A 16,814-nucleotide genomic window follows, 5' to 3' on the forward strand; every position below is an offset into this window, starting at 1 on the left:
TGGTGTGGAAGCTGCAGTGTCTCAGACTGGAAGAAGGCTGCTGAATGTTGAAAAAAACTAAATCATGTCACAGACTCTGCATCAAACTTCCATATCAATGCATTTTTTTGCACCATGTTTTTTTTCTCCAACAATGTTTACATTTGATCACTGCTGCACTCTAAGAAATGGAAATGTAATGAGAGCTGTATAAATTTCTTTTTGTATACACTCTGTGTATACAAAATGACAATAAAGTCTAAGTGATGTTGGTGATCCAATTCCCTGCACTTTACATGGAACTGTTATTTCTTTCTTTTTGCTGCTTATTTGTTCATAAATAATGTAAAGTACATCTATATCTGTGTTATTTTACCTTTTTTACATTGTAAAACGCTTTCAACTCACATGAAACTATATGATTCAATTATTCAACTGTTGAATCGGATCAGGCACTATGCTGGGCCGAGGTATCGGATTGGATTGAATCGGATAAAACTGGATCACTGGACCTCTAATCCTGTGAAATATGGTGCTGGCAGTCTAATGCTGTTGGGAGGCTTCTGTTCAGCCAAGAAAGTAAGGCAGCTTAGAAAATAATTCAAAATGATATACATGTTTGCTGTTCCACAAGAGAACCACCCTAAACATACAACCAGATCAACATAGAAGGATTTATTCAGAGGAACGGCCCAAACAAAGGCAAGAATTGAAAACCATTGTTCAGATACAGTATGTTGTCCACTACAGGTGCTGGTCATAAAATTAGAATATCATGAAAAAGTAGATTGATTTCAGTAATTCCATTTAAAAGGTGAAACTTGTATATTATATTCATACATTACATACAAACTCATATATTTCAGATGTTTATTTTGTTTAATTTTGATGATTACAAATGACAACAAATGAAAATCTCAAATTCATCATATCAGAAAATTAGAATATTGTGAAAAGGTTCAAAATTGATGGCCCCTGGTGCCACACTCTAATCAGCTAATTAACTCAAACCACCTGCAAAAGCCTTTACATGGTCTTTCAGTCTAGTTCTATAGGCTACACAATCATGGGGAAGACTGCTGACTTGACAGTTGTCCAAAAGACGACCATCGACACCTTGCACAAGGAGGGCAAGACACAAAAGGTCATCGCTAAAGAGGCTGGCTGTTCACAGAGCTCAGTGTCCAAGCACATTAATAGAGAGGCGAAGGGAAGGAAAAGATGTGGTCGAAAAAAGTGTACAAGCAAGAGAGATAACCGCACCCTGGAGAGGATTGTGAAACAAAACCCATTCAAAAATGTGGGGGAGATTCACAAAGAGTGGACTGCAGCTGGAGTGAGTGCTTCAAGAACCACCACACACAGACGTATGAAAGACATGGGTTTCTGCTGTCGCATTCCTTGTGTCAAGCCACTCTTGAACCACAGACAGCGTCAGAAGCGTCTTGCCTGGGCTAAAGAGAAACAGGACTGGACTGCTGGTGAGTGGTCCAAAGTCATGTTCTCTGATGAAAGTAAATTTTGCATTTCCTTTGGAAATTAAGGTCCCAGAGTCTGGAGGAAAAGAAGAGAGGCACTTCATCCACGTTGCTTGAAGTCCAGTGTAAAGTTTCCACAGTCAGTGATGGTTTGGGGTGCCATGTCATCTGCTGGTGTTGGTCCATTGTGTTTTCTGAGGTCCAGGGTCAACGCAGCCACATACCAGGAAGTTTTAGAGCACTTCATGCTTCCTGCAGCTGACCAACTTTTTGGAGATGCAGATTTCATTTTCCAACAGGACTTGGCACCTGCACACAGTGCCAAAGCTACCAGTACCTGGTTGAAGGACCATGGTATCCCTGTTCTTAATTGGCCAGCAAACTCTCCTGACCTTAACCCCATAGAAAATCTATGGGGTATTGTGAAGAAGAAGATGCAATACACCAGACCCAACAATTCAGAAGAGCTAAAAGCCACTATTAGAGCAACCTGGGCTATCATAACACCTGAGCAGTGCCACAGACTGATCGACTCCATGCCACGCCGCATTGCTGCAGTAATACCGGCCAAAGGAGGCCCAACTAAATACTGAGTGCTGTACATGCTCATACTTTTCATGTTCATACTTTTCAGTTGGCCAACATTTCTATAAATCCTTTGTTTTTATTGGTCTTCAGTAATATTCTAATTTTCTGATATGATGAATTTGAGATTTTCATTTGTTGTCATTTGTAATCATCAAAATTAAACAAAATAAACATCTGAAATATATGAGTTTGTATGTAATGTATGAATATAATATACAAGTTTCACTTTTTAAATGGAATTACTGAAATCAATCTACTTTTTCATGATATTCTAATTTTATGACCAGCACCTGTAAATATAACCGAGTTTGAGCAGTTTAGCAAAGATTACTATTAACTCAGATTGTATAAATACAAAAGCAATGTAATCTGCTCTTTTACTGATTATCTTTGTAAAATGAAATACAAAAAGTTCTATATCATTTACTATACACCTCACATGCGATGTATTATCGACACAAAATAGGGCCCATCAGTGTTCATGGCAGAAATGACACATTATTAAATGTAGAATTATATAATAACTATTATTGTTTTTGCATTTCATATTAAGGAAAAACAAGTAAAGATGCACTGATCCAGTTTTTTCTGATCGAATCCAATACCAATACCTGGACTGAGCATATCAGCTGATACCTGATACTGATTCAATATTACTGTTAAATCAATTAACCAAACAACTTGCCATGTGAGTGAAGGCATAAGGATTGACATAAGCATTGTTGACATAAAAGTTAACAAATATAAATAATCACTAGTTGCTCTGGGTTTTCTGCATGATGACGTAACCTTTGTTGCAAACATAGAATTGAAGTGACTGTATTGTGGTGGTCTTATTACTGTTTTAAAAAAGAAATTAATAAAAAACAATGGATGCCGATGCTAGATTGACATTAATTATCCGATATCCAATCCAGCTAATTAATCAATTATGAAAATTAAGGTTTTAAAAACAGATTTATTGCACGTTCATATAAAAAATATTTTCTTTATTATTTCATAATGTTTCCCAAATTTGTTAAATTAAGTGTCCTAATTTTTCTGTCACATTCACGCTTGTGTCTGTCTGCAGCACCATTTCACACAACTCTCAAAGGGTTTCATAACGCCTCCCCCACATATCCCAGTAGCTCAAGCACACTAGCAACAATATCAGTGCACTAACTGCTAAAACAAACCTGGAAACCCTAACCAGAGGCACTATAAAAGCTAACCACCCCTGATAAATGCAGAGACATAAAATTCACTCTCCTTACAGGGGGAGTCAGTGAATTGAAAGACACTCGCTCGTAGCATGCTGAACCACAAAACCAACGGACTGGAAACGTCTTCCTTTTCTGATAAACAGACCTAGTGAACCAACGCAGGAGAGTGTTCCCCCACGGGCTGCAAAGATAAAATCTCAGTGTCACATCGCATCTAAACAAAGAAAACAATAACCTTAGCAGAGACTCAAAAAAAAAAAGTACACTCTGTCTCCTTTTGCTGATCTGTCTACAATTTTACATATGCTGCTCTGTCATGTTTGGACCACAAATCTATAACACAGAAATAATTAAAACTTCACGGTTTACACTAGGGTGAAAATATTGTACTGAAAAATAAACTGAGCTAAGTGATCAAGTAGAGCTGTACAACAAATCTCAATAGTTGCAATTCACAGCATGTCGACGTGTCTGGACAGCCAGATGGAGCTTTACGGCGTTTTATATCAACATCTATTCAGCAACTTAGATGGTGAAGCTCAGGGAGAGAAGTGGGATCATAGTGTGATAAAATAAATAGGGAGTCGTGTAGAAAATGTTGTTGGTTGCTATTGATTTTGTCATTGCAATATACAGTGCTACTGAGGCAATTTTATGTTTTTTTTCATAGCCCTTTTGTAAGAGGGACTCATTTTTTTTATTTCTTTTAAAGGATGCTTTATTAACTAAACTGAAATGTTTCACAGACAGGAAGAAAGCTTTTAGATGAACTCAGCTGCCCAAAAAACTCTGAATGAATGCAGAGGAACAACATTTAAACCTAAATTAACTTACATTAACTCTGCTGAAACATCCTTCATTATATTCGATCTTGATGGCTCATAAAACAGGCGATTCACTCTAATGTTGTCATATTTGCATTGGAACTGTTTCTACATCATACAATACCCTTGGATATTGTTTATATCACTTTAATATTTATTGAATGTGATTTTAGTACTGTGGTCCTCGGTCTTCTGTTGTTTTTCAACTATGTTCTCTAGTGAGGCCTTCATGGAGTAGCTGGATCAACATCAAACTGATATTTAGGTTAGATTGCTTGCACTTAGGGGAGCTAGGAAGATGAAGAGACATAAATATAAATCCATGCCCCGTAGTATTGGTAATTTTTATTTTCTTTCCAATTAAAATTAAATGTTAAAATAGTTTTTTGCTTTACCGTGACTCTGTGTGAATACATCTCAATGTGCCGTGGTAACTTTATACTGCATATTTTGCATATATGCTATTATCTTTCATTATTTATCCTTTATTATAACCCCACTAACATACATATAATGCATATCCTAACTTTTATTTATAATCTTTATATAGCTTCCATATTCATTACACAATTACTCACAGTTTATATATACCAATACATGCATAGTCTCTGAGCACATGTAAATACATAAACTGTACTTGTGACAGTGTAATGAAAATAAAGTTGAATTCAATTCTATTCTATTCTAATATGCTGTATATCTTTAGCACAGCCTGTATTATTGAGAAACGATTCTCAAAGTAACACATCGGTGAAGGAAATCTTGTTTTATTTCCAATCTGGGATACCCTTTGCCTGGAAACACATTTTCTCCTTTATTTCCCCCGTGCCCTGTTTATTTGAACATTCATGACTTTAGTATCTATTGAGAAAGATGGAGACCATGGCTTTACTAATTAAGATGATTTCATTACAATTATTGAAATATTAACATTTTATTCCTTTTGCACTTAAGTTCAATTTATCACACTGCAGATCAACAATTTTAAAACCAACTGTCCACTGCAAAATTGTGCAGAAATAATAAAAAAAAAAGATCCCATATAGAGTAGCCCACTATAAATTGTATAATCCATGAACTCCCGCTAAAATTTTCCACTGTCCAAGGCACTCCCTGTGGTGACCATCTCTATTGTCATTGCTTTGAAGTACCAAATCAGGTATTTTGATAGATTAGCATATCTTCACAATGATATACCTTTGAAGATGTAATCATCTTTATAGCCTTTGATAACTATGATATGGGAAATCCTTACCAAAACACCCATAAGTAGCAAGGTTTGAAGTTAATTCTGAGAAATCCTGATCACAATCACTGCCATCAAAACTACAGGGAGTTTTATTAAGTGTTCCTGATTATCTTAAATATGAAGCCTATACTTATGCTGCAGTTAATGCTGAAATCTCCCTTAGAATTATGACCAATGACCAAACTTTGCACAGCCAATTGGATTTCTTTGCAACCATCTTTTCAAATCTTTAAAGTCATTTGGAATATAAAACAATCAAAGAAATATAAATCACAAAAAAAACAAATATGATATTAGTAAACATCACTACTAAATGTGGACACCATAAGTCCACATTTACCTGTGCACACTCAAAACTCTCATCCAAATAAAAAAAATTCTGACATGTGCTTAAAAAAAGGTACCCCACACCCTCATTTCTGCTGTATACAATAAAGCCCAGTGGGTGCATTATGTCTGAAAGCAAAACTGCTTCCATGTAGACACGTGTGCTTCCTTACCTTGTAGGTTCGACAAGAGGGGTTGAAGGCATTTGTGCCACAAACAAATAGGGTGTCTTCATTTTGCTGCAGGAGGACTTTGATGAAGTTGTGACACTCATCCTTCAGGGAGCATAGAGCAAAAGAACAAAACAGGGAAAATGTATTTGTGTTTATACTTTTCTACTAATAGCAATATTTGTCTTGTAGAACAATAAGCTTGTTCTTTTATGCCTTTGTTGTGAGGTACAAGATAATATGCATATGCAGCAGACACTAATTATTCATAAGGAGGTGTAATTGTTTTTAATTAAGCAAATCTTTTTATATATGATTATACAGCTAAACGACATCAAGATTCCTACTTAAATGCTTTACAAATTATGAAAGGAGCATGTTATATAAGCCATTAAATTTGTTAATATGTCTTCAGGGTCTTAGGTCAATGTCTGTGAGCATGTTTGAGAAAAACAGGGAGAGACTGAGTTATTAAATCTGATGTGAACTTGTCTAATGTGGCTGATTTGGAAACTGAAGAATATGTTACCTTATGCTTTCCTTTCATTCTGCAAGTGTCTACATCTGCTTGTCTGGACTTCCAGGTCATTTTCTAAAGGGAGAAAAAGAGAAATGATTGATGTAAACAGGAGACAGAGAACAGGAGACTTTTATGAGGGTATGAGGGTATCAATAATCATCATCTGAGATTCCCCATCATTGATTCCACTCATCAGGAAACTGCTCTGAGACAAACTTTATTCTGAGCACTGACGGATGATCTGTTTTCTGCCCTGAAAATCTAATTTCTCCGCTAGAGAGGTGGAAACATAACACAGAGCTCATATCAGAGCTAACTCTGTCCAAGGACAAATAACACCCTATAGTTCACTCGATGATTAATCAATGCAAAGCTACATGAGCTAACATAAACTAAGACTAACACACCGACCCTACACTGTGTGGCCTGAGGGCCAATGCTGAGCCAGAGGTTCAGACCGCTGTGCGTCCTCCCGCAGTTGTGAAGTATGTTTGTAGCTCAGCCGCTGATTAAAGACCCTCAGTCATCAATCAATCTTCAACTCTTCTCCACGTGCTTTCATCTGATGCCTGCTCTCATTAAGACCCACTAGCCAGGCTTTGACATTGAAGAGGAAGAGAGGTGGAGGAGATGGAGGGTGGTTGTAAACAACAGAACGCCCTTGTTTTCAGTTTTGTTTGCATCCATTAGTAGAGACATGTGGGTATTAAAAATTCCCTCTCTGTCAACAAATACTATGGTGTGCAAAAGTTTCAAACCATCCCCTTCTTGAATCCTTGCTACAATGATCAAATCATTTGCAAGTCTTCTAAAGTTCTATCCTATTTTCCAGTCTTTGGTTCTTTCTTCACTGATTTCCCATCCAGTCTGTTGATGGTCTACTGTCTGCAAAGTTTTTATCAAATAGCATGTTAGAAGTTACCTTGGTATAGCCAAAGCAGCTTTATTCCAGTTAAATTGAATTGTCTTTGGTATTTTTTAAATGTTTCTACGGAACTTGTGTTTTATGTAATGGGCTGTAATGGGAGTCTCTGTCCAACATATTGGAGGACAAAGGGAAAGAAAGGACAAATATTTTTTTTGTCATTTTCTCTGGAAATGTGTTTTCTACCTCTTAATCTAAAAATATCATTGGACCAGAGGTGGGTAGTAATTAGTTATATTTACTTGGTTACATTTATTTGAGTAGGAATTTTTTTTTTTTTTTATTACTTTTAGGAGTGGGTCTACTGTGCTGTACTTCTTACTTTTACTTGTGTAATATTCTTGTAAAGTATTTTTACTCCTACTTGAGTAAAATCTCTCAGTACTCTGTCCTCTGTGAGTAATTTGAGCTATTGCAAAATATAGATATACAGTTCATGTTCTAAAGATTGGTTTTCTAAGTTTTATGTTGAAAAAAATGTATAAAGTATTTCATCATGAATTTGTTCTTTTATATTCATGAAACTTATTTGTATTCTTTATGCATCTGAGTCTTTAAAATGCACAACTGGCACATAAAGTCTGTTTGCTAGGATAATTTATAAACATTAAATCTGTTGTTACTATCCAACAGTTACTCAGTACTCAAGTAACCTTTCTACAGAATACGTTTTTACTTTTACTTAAGTAATTGCTTGGAGGAATATTTTTTACTTTTACTTGAGTAAACACATTTTTAAGGTTGTGCTATTCTTACGTTAGTAAAATTTTTTGCACTCTACCCAAATCTGCAAGTGAGGATGCATGGAATGTGGAGTGCCTGTAGATGGAAGCTTTGTACGAACACAGTATGGATGTACAGGAGTAAGAAGCTCTGCATTTAGTTTTCATCTTTGAATCAAACAGAATATAAAACACGAACCAGTAACAGAAGAAGTAAAGCAAACCCCCTAACATCGGACACAGCTATATTTGGTTACCATGGAGCTTAACACACTAAAAACCCTTTATTGCTAACCTCTGATAGACAACAGGCTTAAATTGGAGGCAACCGGACGTTGGTTTAGTTTTTGGCATCTAACTTTGTAGGATGAAACAACAGCTCTCCAACTACAGGTTGCTCTAGTGTGAACCCTCAGAACTGACAAAGACTTCTGAATATGTGTTAAAAAGTTTCCAGGAAAACAGAGGCATATTTTCAAACCTACGTTATTTTATATGGTGAGAAAATTATAAATTATAATTATAATTAATTATAAAATTATATATAAAACATAAGCTCTGACTTTTGAGCATTATTGTCAGTTTCCTGTGTTCTAGGATGCATATTTTTGTCTTTAACTTTCATCCACATGTCAGCCACTCCATTTAGCTTCTACTAAAGTCCTATTAAACTTCCACTGTCCCACTGATGAGTGCATGTGACGCAAGCGGTTTGTTAACCAACTGATTGGATAATCGTCTTAGCAGGGTCACCATGGCAAGCTCGTCAGTTTCCCGTCCCTGAGCAGGTGTGTAAGAAGCATGCAAACACCCACGTGTCCGCCCAGACACACAGAACGGGGAGGGTTTTTAGGGTTACACTGTCAAATCACAGCAAGACAAGAACAAGCAGTCCTCAAAAAGTCCAATGTCTCACTCACCTTGCTGAAAAAGATCTCATCACCGTTGGCAGTCTCTGTGTCCACCGTGTATATGTGATCCCTACAACAGAGGGAGGAAGCAAGAGAGATATATATAGAGAGAAATCAGAAGAGGTCATTATAAGCAAAACAAATTCAACCAACGACGAATCTGCTTCTTTCCTTCCTTCCTTATTTATCCGCCACAGGCAGCAAACAGTCTCAGAAAATGGGGCTTTGTATAAACTTTGTTTAAACTTTAAAAAATTACAATAAACAAAAGGAGGCCAGAGCTATTTGCTCTGTCAGACAGAAACAGTCAACAAAGCTTTAGAGCACTGCGGCGCAGGCCTGTAGACAAAAGCGTCTTTGTCCAGAGAAAAGGTCCTGATGGGGGGTGTAGGAGGAGGGAAGGTTGAGAAGGGAGGTGCCAAGTCACTCAGAGCTGTTCAGGTCAATTAAGTCTGCTGTTTGAGCCACAGGAAATCTATACTAACACTCATTATTGCTCAGACGAGAAAACCTATGTGTGCTGGCCTGGAAACATAAAAGCCTCTCCTGTGTTACGCAGTTCAGCCATAAAAGCCCCAGCAGGGCATATGGAAGACATAAAACTCTAAAAGGTTAACCAGCTCTCAGACAGACTAACATGTGGCTACACCTCCCTAACTGAGGAACGTCTGGTTGCAGGCATGGAGATGGAGAGTTCAAGGTGTAAAGGTGGTGTGAACAGAAGAAGAACTAAGAAAGGAGAATTCCTCTTAAAGGACAAAATGGAAAAACAAGGCTGGCAAATGATGTAGCTGTTTTAATTTCGATAGAAATTAGTTGCTGAGTGATTATTTTTTTCTTATAACAAAGTGTATAACAGCAGCATCGTCAGACTCGCAGTTTAATTACGTTTCAGCTCCCCAACCTGCTCTCAGACCGCCAGCCTGCCCTGCTCTCTCTCATTAACTAAATCTAATAAAGTCTTTGGAGTAACAGGCACCTTGAAATGAATCTACTTATATCGCCTTCTTGCTTTGGGTGGGGGGGGGGACTCTCTACCATGTCCTTGTGGATAAAACCTACTCTTTGGTATCAGACGCAAGGGTCCATTAGAATAATTAATCTTTGGCAAGGCTTGCATTAAAGGAACAGAGAACAGACACCTCAAAGCTGGTGTTTTAGACCTGCCACAATATCTGTCACATGCCAATTCTATCAGGGAGATTCCTCTTGAGGAAAAATAAACATTCTTAAAATTCTCAGTTACAGTTAAGTACAAAATAAATTTATCCAATAGTTTCAGATACTTTGGATTTACCTAGAGAGATATTTTCTGGCCAAAACATGTCTCAATGTAAGCATGGTTAAATTTGTACACCTTGGCAGGCAAATGGCAAACGCAAATAAAGGTGACAACTACAAGGTAAAAGAAAGCTAGAGTCTCTTACAACTACCTTAAGGCTGATGATCAGGATTAGGTTTTTTTTGTTTGGATCAGGGTTTTTTTGTTTGTTTTCTTTTGTTTTTGTTTTTTTGTTACATAAGGGCTGCTGTATGAATTTTGTGTGCCAAATGCATCATGTACTGCATCATGTACAGCCGTGCAGGGTGCAGGAGTTTGTCCTGTAATCGGAGAGTTGTTGCTTTCACTGTTGTTATGTCCTTGGGCAAGACTCTTCACCCGCATTGCCTTCTGATGGTGGTCAGAGGGCCGGGTGGCACCAGTGTACGGCAGCCTCACTTCTGTCAGTGAGCCCCAGGGCAGCTGTGGCTACAATGTAGTTTGCCACAATCAGTGTGTGTATGTGAATGAGTAAATGACGGATGCAAATGTGAAGTGCTTTGGTCAAGTCTCCTGACTTGAAAAAGCACTATATAAGTACGGGCAGTTTATCATGCACAAAGCAAGAGTTAAGGCCAAATTCTCAGTCAAACAACAGTTTCTTAGTTATGTCCATTTGTTTTTGGGTTGTAACTCTAAGTAAGAGCTCTGAGTATGAATAATGATGGCCTAGAAATAAAATCAAAAATGTAAAACGTATTTTATTCTATCTACTTCAGCACAATGTTATCATGTAGGTGCAAATGTTTGGATTATTAATGTTTATGAACTTGAAATGATCTAATAAATGGTTTTATAAAGAATCTAATATAAGAACCTCGCTTTTTGATTTACTTAATTAAAACTAACCCCAGCTCTCTTTTAAAACACATTAAACACACGGAATAAGCTATTTAATGTGTTAAATTTAATGGACTATGAAGTACTTGGAAGTAATTTTGGAAGTTATTCATCTAGTTTCATTTATATATTTATTTTATAAATTATAATTCCGTATTCAAAAAGACAAAACTAAATCAAAAGCTATTAAATCAAAGGATTACTTGGTGGGTTTACTGTAATCCCCTGGGTTATTTCAATGCCTGCAGTTTTAAAACAGCTCATGAGTAATCTGTAATTGACTGCTCCACATTTTCTCAGCAGTAACCTCCCCTGCCACTCAGTCCCAGTGCTGACAGTGTCCCTCAGGGTCTGAGGCCCTCCAGCCGCAGGGTTTTTGGTTCCAGCAGAGATTAGAGGGAGCCAAGCAGTGAGGCGTCCCTCAAACATCCCGACCAAAGATTGAGGAGGACAATAGAGCGGCTGTGTCTGTGTCAACACCGGCTCTATAAACACACATGTGCACAGAGACATCCCCCTTCCCCTGCCTGCCCTTTGTTGTTACCCAACATGGCTGCACAGACTCCCTCCTGAGCTCGCTAACCTCTACAAGGCTGCACCTGAACTCTTTATGCTCCACATTATAGCTGTACAATATGCATCCTGTTGGTGCAAAAAGAGGGAAGAGAACATTGGGCTCTCTTCAGACTATTTGTCTTAATGAAAATTATTGATTCAGATAAATTAGAAATTCTTTTAACCTGGCATGCAAACAACTTGAATGAAATCACTGAAAAACAGGAATTAAGTGGATAATTCACATTCACTGTAGATTTTAATCTATAGAACATCAAGATCAAACATACCTGTTAAAAATGTCTGCATAGAACCCCACCAATATCTGTTCAAAAGTTCCTAACTATCTTATAATTTTGGCAAATATTTATCTCCTATTCTTTGCTTAAGTTATAGAAATGATTGAAATCAGTTGGTTTCTTAGCTTTTACCTCACTTTTTACACTTTTAGTTTTTTGAGGGTTGAAGTCAGGGCCTTTATAAAAGCCTATTTTTAGCCTTGTTATTATTTTCAGTTGGTTACTTAACTGTTTAACCATCCTGTTCAACTATTAACCACCTGACCTAAACTAACCTCCTGAGATAATACTATATTTATTAGGATACTCAAAATAATTCATAAACCACTAAGAGAGGAAAGCTTGGCAGTTACCTTAATATGAATGTGACACTGAACACAGCTTTCCTTGATGAGGGAGTACTAAATGCAAAGCAAAATGAAAGAGCCAACAGATTAACCTGCATCCTTAAGATTAGCTGCTTTAATTAAATATTTTATTTTAGGGACAAACTGAATATTTGGTCATTATGACAAGACTGTTTCAAAGAGAACGTTGTACAAACTGTTGGTGGTGGTGATATTCAAAAGAAAAAAATGAATGAAAAAACTTTCAATTTTTACCTCAAATCAAAATCAATATATCCAACAGTTGGAGATTATTTGGGGTTTGAACGGGACATTTGTTCCAAACACAAATCAGAGCTACTTTTGGTGCAACCTGTGCAGGAACATTTAGGAATGCATCAGTGGGACTGTAGGCTATGTATGCTTTTGACTTCTTCACCTATTCCTTTTTTTTATTGAATGCTGAGTAATTTCTATCATATGGTTATATTACCCAATAAAAGTGAAACTGAAATAAAATATTAATACTGACATGTGACTTTTATCTGTAAATTAACTATTCTTAATAATGTTATTTATCCTTTATTCGATTACTTGTAACTCAAACCCATTTGAACTCAAAACTGTCTTCTAAGTCAACAAATCCTAGAATAAATAATAATCCATATAATACATTGACAAATTAGAAAAACTGCAGATTCTCAAACAATATGTAGGAACCAGAGTAATTTTAGTATTTGGCAGTAAGAATGATTAGAAGAAATCAATTTATTCAAAGAAGTTCAAAATAACTGCTTAGAATCTTTTCAATCTGAATACCTGTTAAACAAAAGACAGTGGCTGCTTAAACGATCAATCTGAAACTCCTCATTTAGTTAGAGAAAATGTCAGAAATGATGTTGAGCTATGGGCTTTGTATGATTCCTTTAGCAGAGTTCTTCTTTTAATAAGATGTGAGTTTTATTTGAGCCTTTGAGTTTTTAAATGCCATGAGTCTTCACAGGCTCTACAAACCCAGTAGCGTTTAACAGACTGTGTTTCAAGGCCTTTTCTTTCCGGCTGCGAAGAACTAAATAAACAAGTCAATTCATACTTGATTTCTCATGTGGAATGACGATTTATTTTTCTAACTGCTTTAAATAAAACATATTTTTCTTTTCATAGAATCTTGTCTCAAATTCAGCAACAATCTGGTCTTTTACCAAGGTTTACAACTATTTGGATCTAACCTTAACTGTATAAAAATGTGTTCCATAGGTTTAAATACAAAGAGGCTGTGATAAAGCTGAGCACACTCCAAAGCCCAAGTCCTAAAACAATAAAAAGGTGTTTTTTTTTTATCTAAGCATTAGCAAAGGTTTCCCACAAGTAATGAAAGAATGTATTTAAGAAAGAAGGTTTTTTTTTCTTCAGGTTGGAAATGTATTTATATTCAACTTGTGTAGAATCAGTGCTGGAGCAGCACCTACCCGAACGGCACTAGAAAAACTTCTCCTTAAATACTTGTATCTTTTAGAGAGGATAGGTATGGACTAATCATACTGTGGTTTTTGACTGTACTCATAAAACAATCACATCCTTAGAGCCTAAACTGTTTCACTGTGTTGTAATACTATTCCTTTTTGCACATTTATGCACAAAGTAGTATTTCGCTTGATTTATATGTGTCTGAGTAATCCTCATAAATTTTGCTTTCTGAGCTGCAGCCCCTACCTGTCCTCGAGAAATAAGTAGCCAGGATGGGTGTAGGAAAAGCTATCATTATCTGCACCTTCCAGTCCATTAAACTAGGCATCCCCAACCTCGGTCCTCGAGGGCCGCTGTCCTGCAGGTTTTAGAGGTTTCCCTGCTTTAGCACAGATGATTTTTATTGAGAGCCGATTAACAGGCTTTTGGTCTACTGCAATCATTATAATCAGCTGTGCTAAAGCAGGGAAACCTCTAAAACCTGCAGGACAGCGACCCTCGAGGACCGAGGTTGGGGATGCATGCATTAAACAACACGTCCCCTTTCCCAAATCAGTGAGTGATGATGTAGAGCTTTACAGTGCAAGCACTGTGCAGAGAGGCAGAGTCACGTGACCACTGGAGAGTGAAAAGTAGTGATCATCTTTCTGAACGGTAAGTTAACTGAGTTCACTATAAAGTCCATTACATAGTCCCCACTCTATTTAGTGATTGAGGGATTTAGGGTGGACATTTGTACACAGCCTTAGTCCACTCTTCAGGATTTCTAAATAAGAGACTTGTTGATAGGTTCAGGATGCTTGAAAAGCATGAAATGGAACCTTTCCAGTATATCATGAGCTTTTTAAAACCTAAACTGTTTTTTATTACACATTAGTTCTATTGATTGAAGTCCTTTGGATGATAGCTGCAGAATAACCAAAGATTTGTATGGGCATAGAGTAGTCAACCATGACCATCCCCGACCTGTCTTTAGAAACTGAAAAAAAATAATGCAACCATTTTTGGCATTAACTTAATAATTTTTAGTTACTTTAACAAAAATGTTTTATGTCCCACCCTGCAAACATGAAACAACGGTTGCATTATTTTGTTCAGTGATCATTGCCAATCAGTCGGTTGAAAGAGCACACATACATTTTTTCAGACTTATAAGACAATAAAATATATTTTTTTTAAAGCTACAGTGTGTAATTTTCAGCGACATCTAACGTCCAGACTGCAGACCGCAGCAACATGAACATCTCCCCCCCACCGCTTCTCCCCCCCAACAGTACGGCGAGCGTTACGGGACAAAATGTCTTCCACGACATCCGCATCACCTACCTTCTCAAGTGATGAGGTTTGTTTACATAGATAATTTTACAGATAGTATTTCATTAGTCTGTGTAGGGTATAGATTTCAGTACCGTCTCAGTTCATCTCTCTCAACTTGCCGTAGTTACTTTCGAGCGTAATGGGCGATCTCGCAATCGCTAGTTTGTTGGCTCTGCGCTGCCGTAGCGCAAAGATGTCTGCCTCCATGGCTGCGAGACCCGCTCCTATGTAATTATAAATAACGAATTCTAAGGCAACGCAAATATTAAGGTTAAGAGACTGAGCTCATAGATGATGATAAATAACATAGTTACGTATAATATATTACATTTCTGACTGTATATCCCTGTAATTATTACACAATGTAGCTTTAAATATTCCTAGATAACTGTTGCTGACTCTTGAGCAAATCATGGCCCCAGTAATGTATATGGCTTTCCAGTATCAATTTATATTAAGGTCTTCAAAGGTTAGAGTAACATTTTTCTTTATACCATTACTATTGGTAAGAAAAATGTAAATAAATTAAAAAGAAACCAGTGGTTGGAGGATTTTTATGTTTCCATAAGCCTAGTGAAACAGTTTTACCCCACCCCCACTTGGTAATGCAAGCCTGATAAAGGAAAGCTAATACGCCTTTGCCCTGCCTAGTTTCATCTATAGTCAAATACCTCTTACTGTATGCTTCAGTAAGACACCACTCTTCTCTTGAGGGGAGGATTAAAATATGCAATCAGTGTTTTTGTTTTTTATCCAGTTGTTGGGTAGTTTCGCTATTGTATATCTAATCAAGGCAAAACAAACAACAGAGACCTTCCTATCCCAGTTAACACACACCTAGGACAGGCTCTTTGTGCTAAATTATTTTAATGAGAACCAGTCACATCTCTTCTTCTCCATCATCCTGTCAAAGTGCACATTGTATCTTGAAAACTACGTCTCACTTTTAAAGCGAACTGACTGGTGGACTATTAAAGTCTCTGGGAATTTGCCTGGTGTTGCTTTTATAGGGACTGACATGATTTTATGTCCATCTCTATCTCACTGGTACAATGCTGTAACCCAAAAACAAAGATTTAGAGTCTGCAGCGCCAAAGATGAAGCTCTAAACATGAATGAAGAAAATAATGAAACACCAACAGCCTCTGACACCAGCTGAGAACAGAACATTGAGTGTCAATGTGTGGGCTTTCCATTTCCCAAAATTCAGTGACAAATATGTGTGAGCTGGATGGAAGGTATGCAAATATTCTGCTGGGTACAGATACGGAGGCATTGTGTAATAATGGCTAAGCGCGCAAAGAAAGGAGCTCAGTGATCAAGCCAAGACAGAAGAACAACTGAGCGTGGGCAAGAGTGTGAGACTGAGTACAGCAGAGTGACAGAGAGGGTCTTCGTCGAACATGAAGCCATGAGAACACAGCCTCTTTGTGAGGAAGAATGTCGTTTTCATAACAGCGAATTTCTTCTGGGGTGACTGTGGGCCAGCTTGGTCCTTCTGCCGCGTCTTTGTCAATCCATCTCACTCTGGGGCAGCAGAAAAGACGGGAATGTGATTAGCATGCATCCCTGCACCTAAAGCCATCATTCCGCTCTCAACAAACTAAATGCCTGCACATCCAGCCTGCTCTCTACCTCCCACCCTCATCCCCCATATTCCTCTCTTCATAACTGGATCATGGGTGGTAGATGGAGGGGCCCATTGTACATTGTTTTGGCTTTCTTTGGTTCAAATCCTCTTGACAAAGTAGATGGGAGGGAACCGGCAGAGCCAGCAGGCACCTTTGGGTA

The 16,814-nt window shown here is 37.5% G+C and overlaps 1 protein-coding gene across 4 annotated transcripts in view; it reads right to left on the reverse strand.

Annotated features, from left to right (window-relative positions):
- sema6a (sema domain, transmembrane domain (TM), and cytoplasmic domain, (semaphorin) 6A) overlaps nucleotides 1-16,814 on the reverse strand; it is a 150,286-nt gene that overhangs the window by 63,136 nt on the left and 70,336 nt on the right. For all 4 annotated transcript variants that reach the window (XM_038308115.1, XM_038308112.1, XM_038308114.1 and 1 more), the window contains exons 4-6: nucleotides 8,908-8,968; nucleotides 6,350-6,412; nucleotides 5,824-5,925 (exon numbers count right to left, since the gene is read on the reverse strand). In XM_038308115.1, coding sequence (XP_038164043.1) covers nucleotides 5,824-5,925; nucleotides 6,350-6,412; nucleotides 8,908-8,968 — 226 coding nt within the window. The remainder of the gene's footprint in view (nucleotides 1-5,823; nucleotides 5,926-6,349; nucleotides 6,413-8,907; nucleotides 8,969-16,814) is intronic.

This window comes from Cyprinodon tularosa, unplaced genomic scaffold (genome assembly GCF_016077235.1).
Source record: "Cyprinodon tularosa strain WSP-4 unplaced genomic scaffold, ASM1607723v1 ctg63, whole genome shotgun sequence".
Lineage (NCBI taxonomy): Eukaryota > Metazoa > Chordata > Actinopteri > Cyprinodontiformes > Cyprinodontidae > Cyprinodon > Cyprinodon tularosa.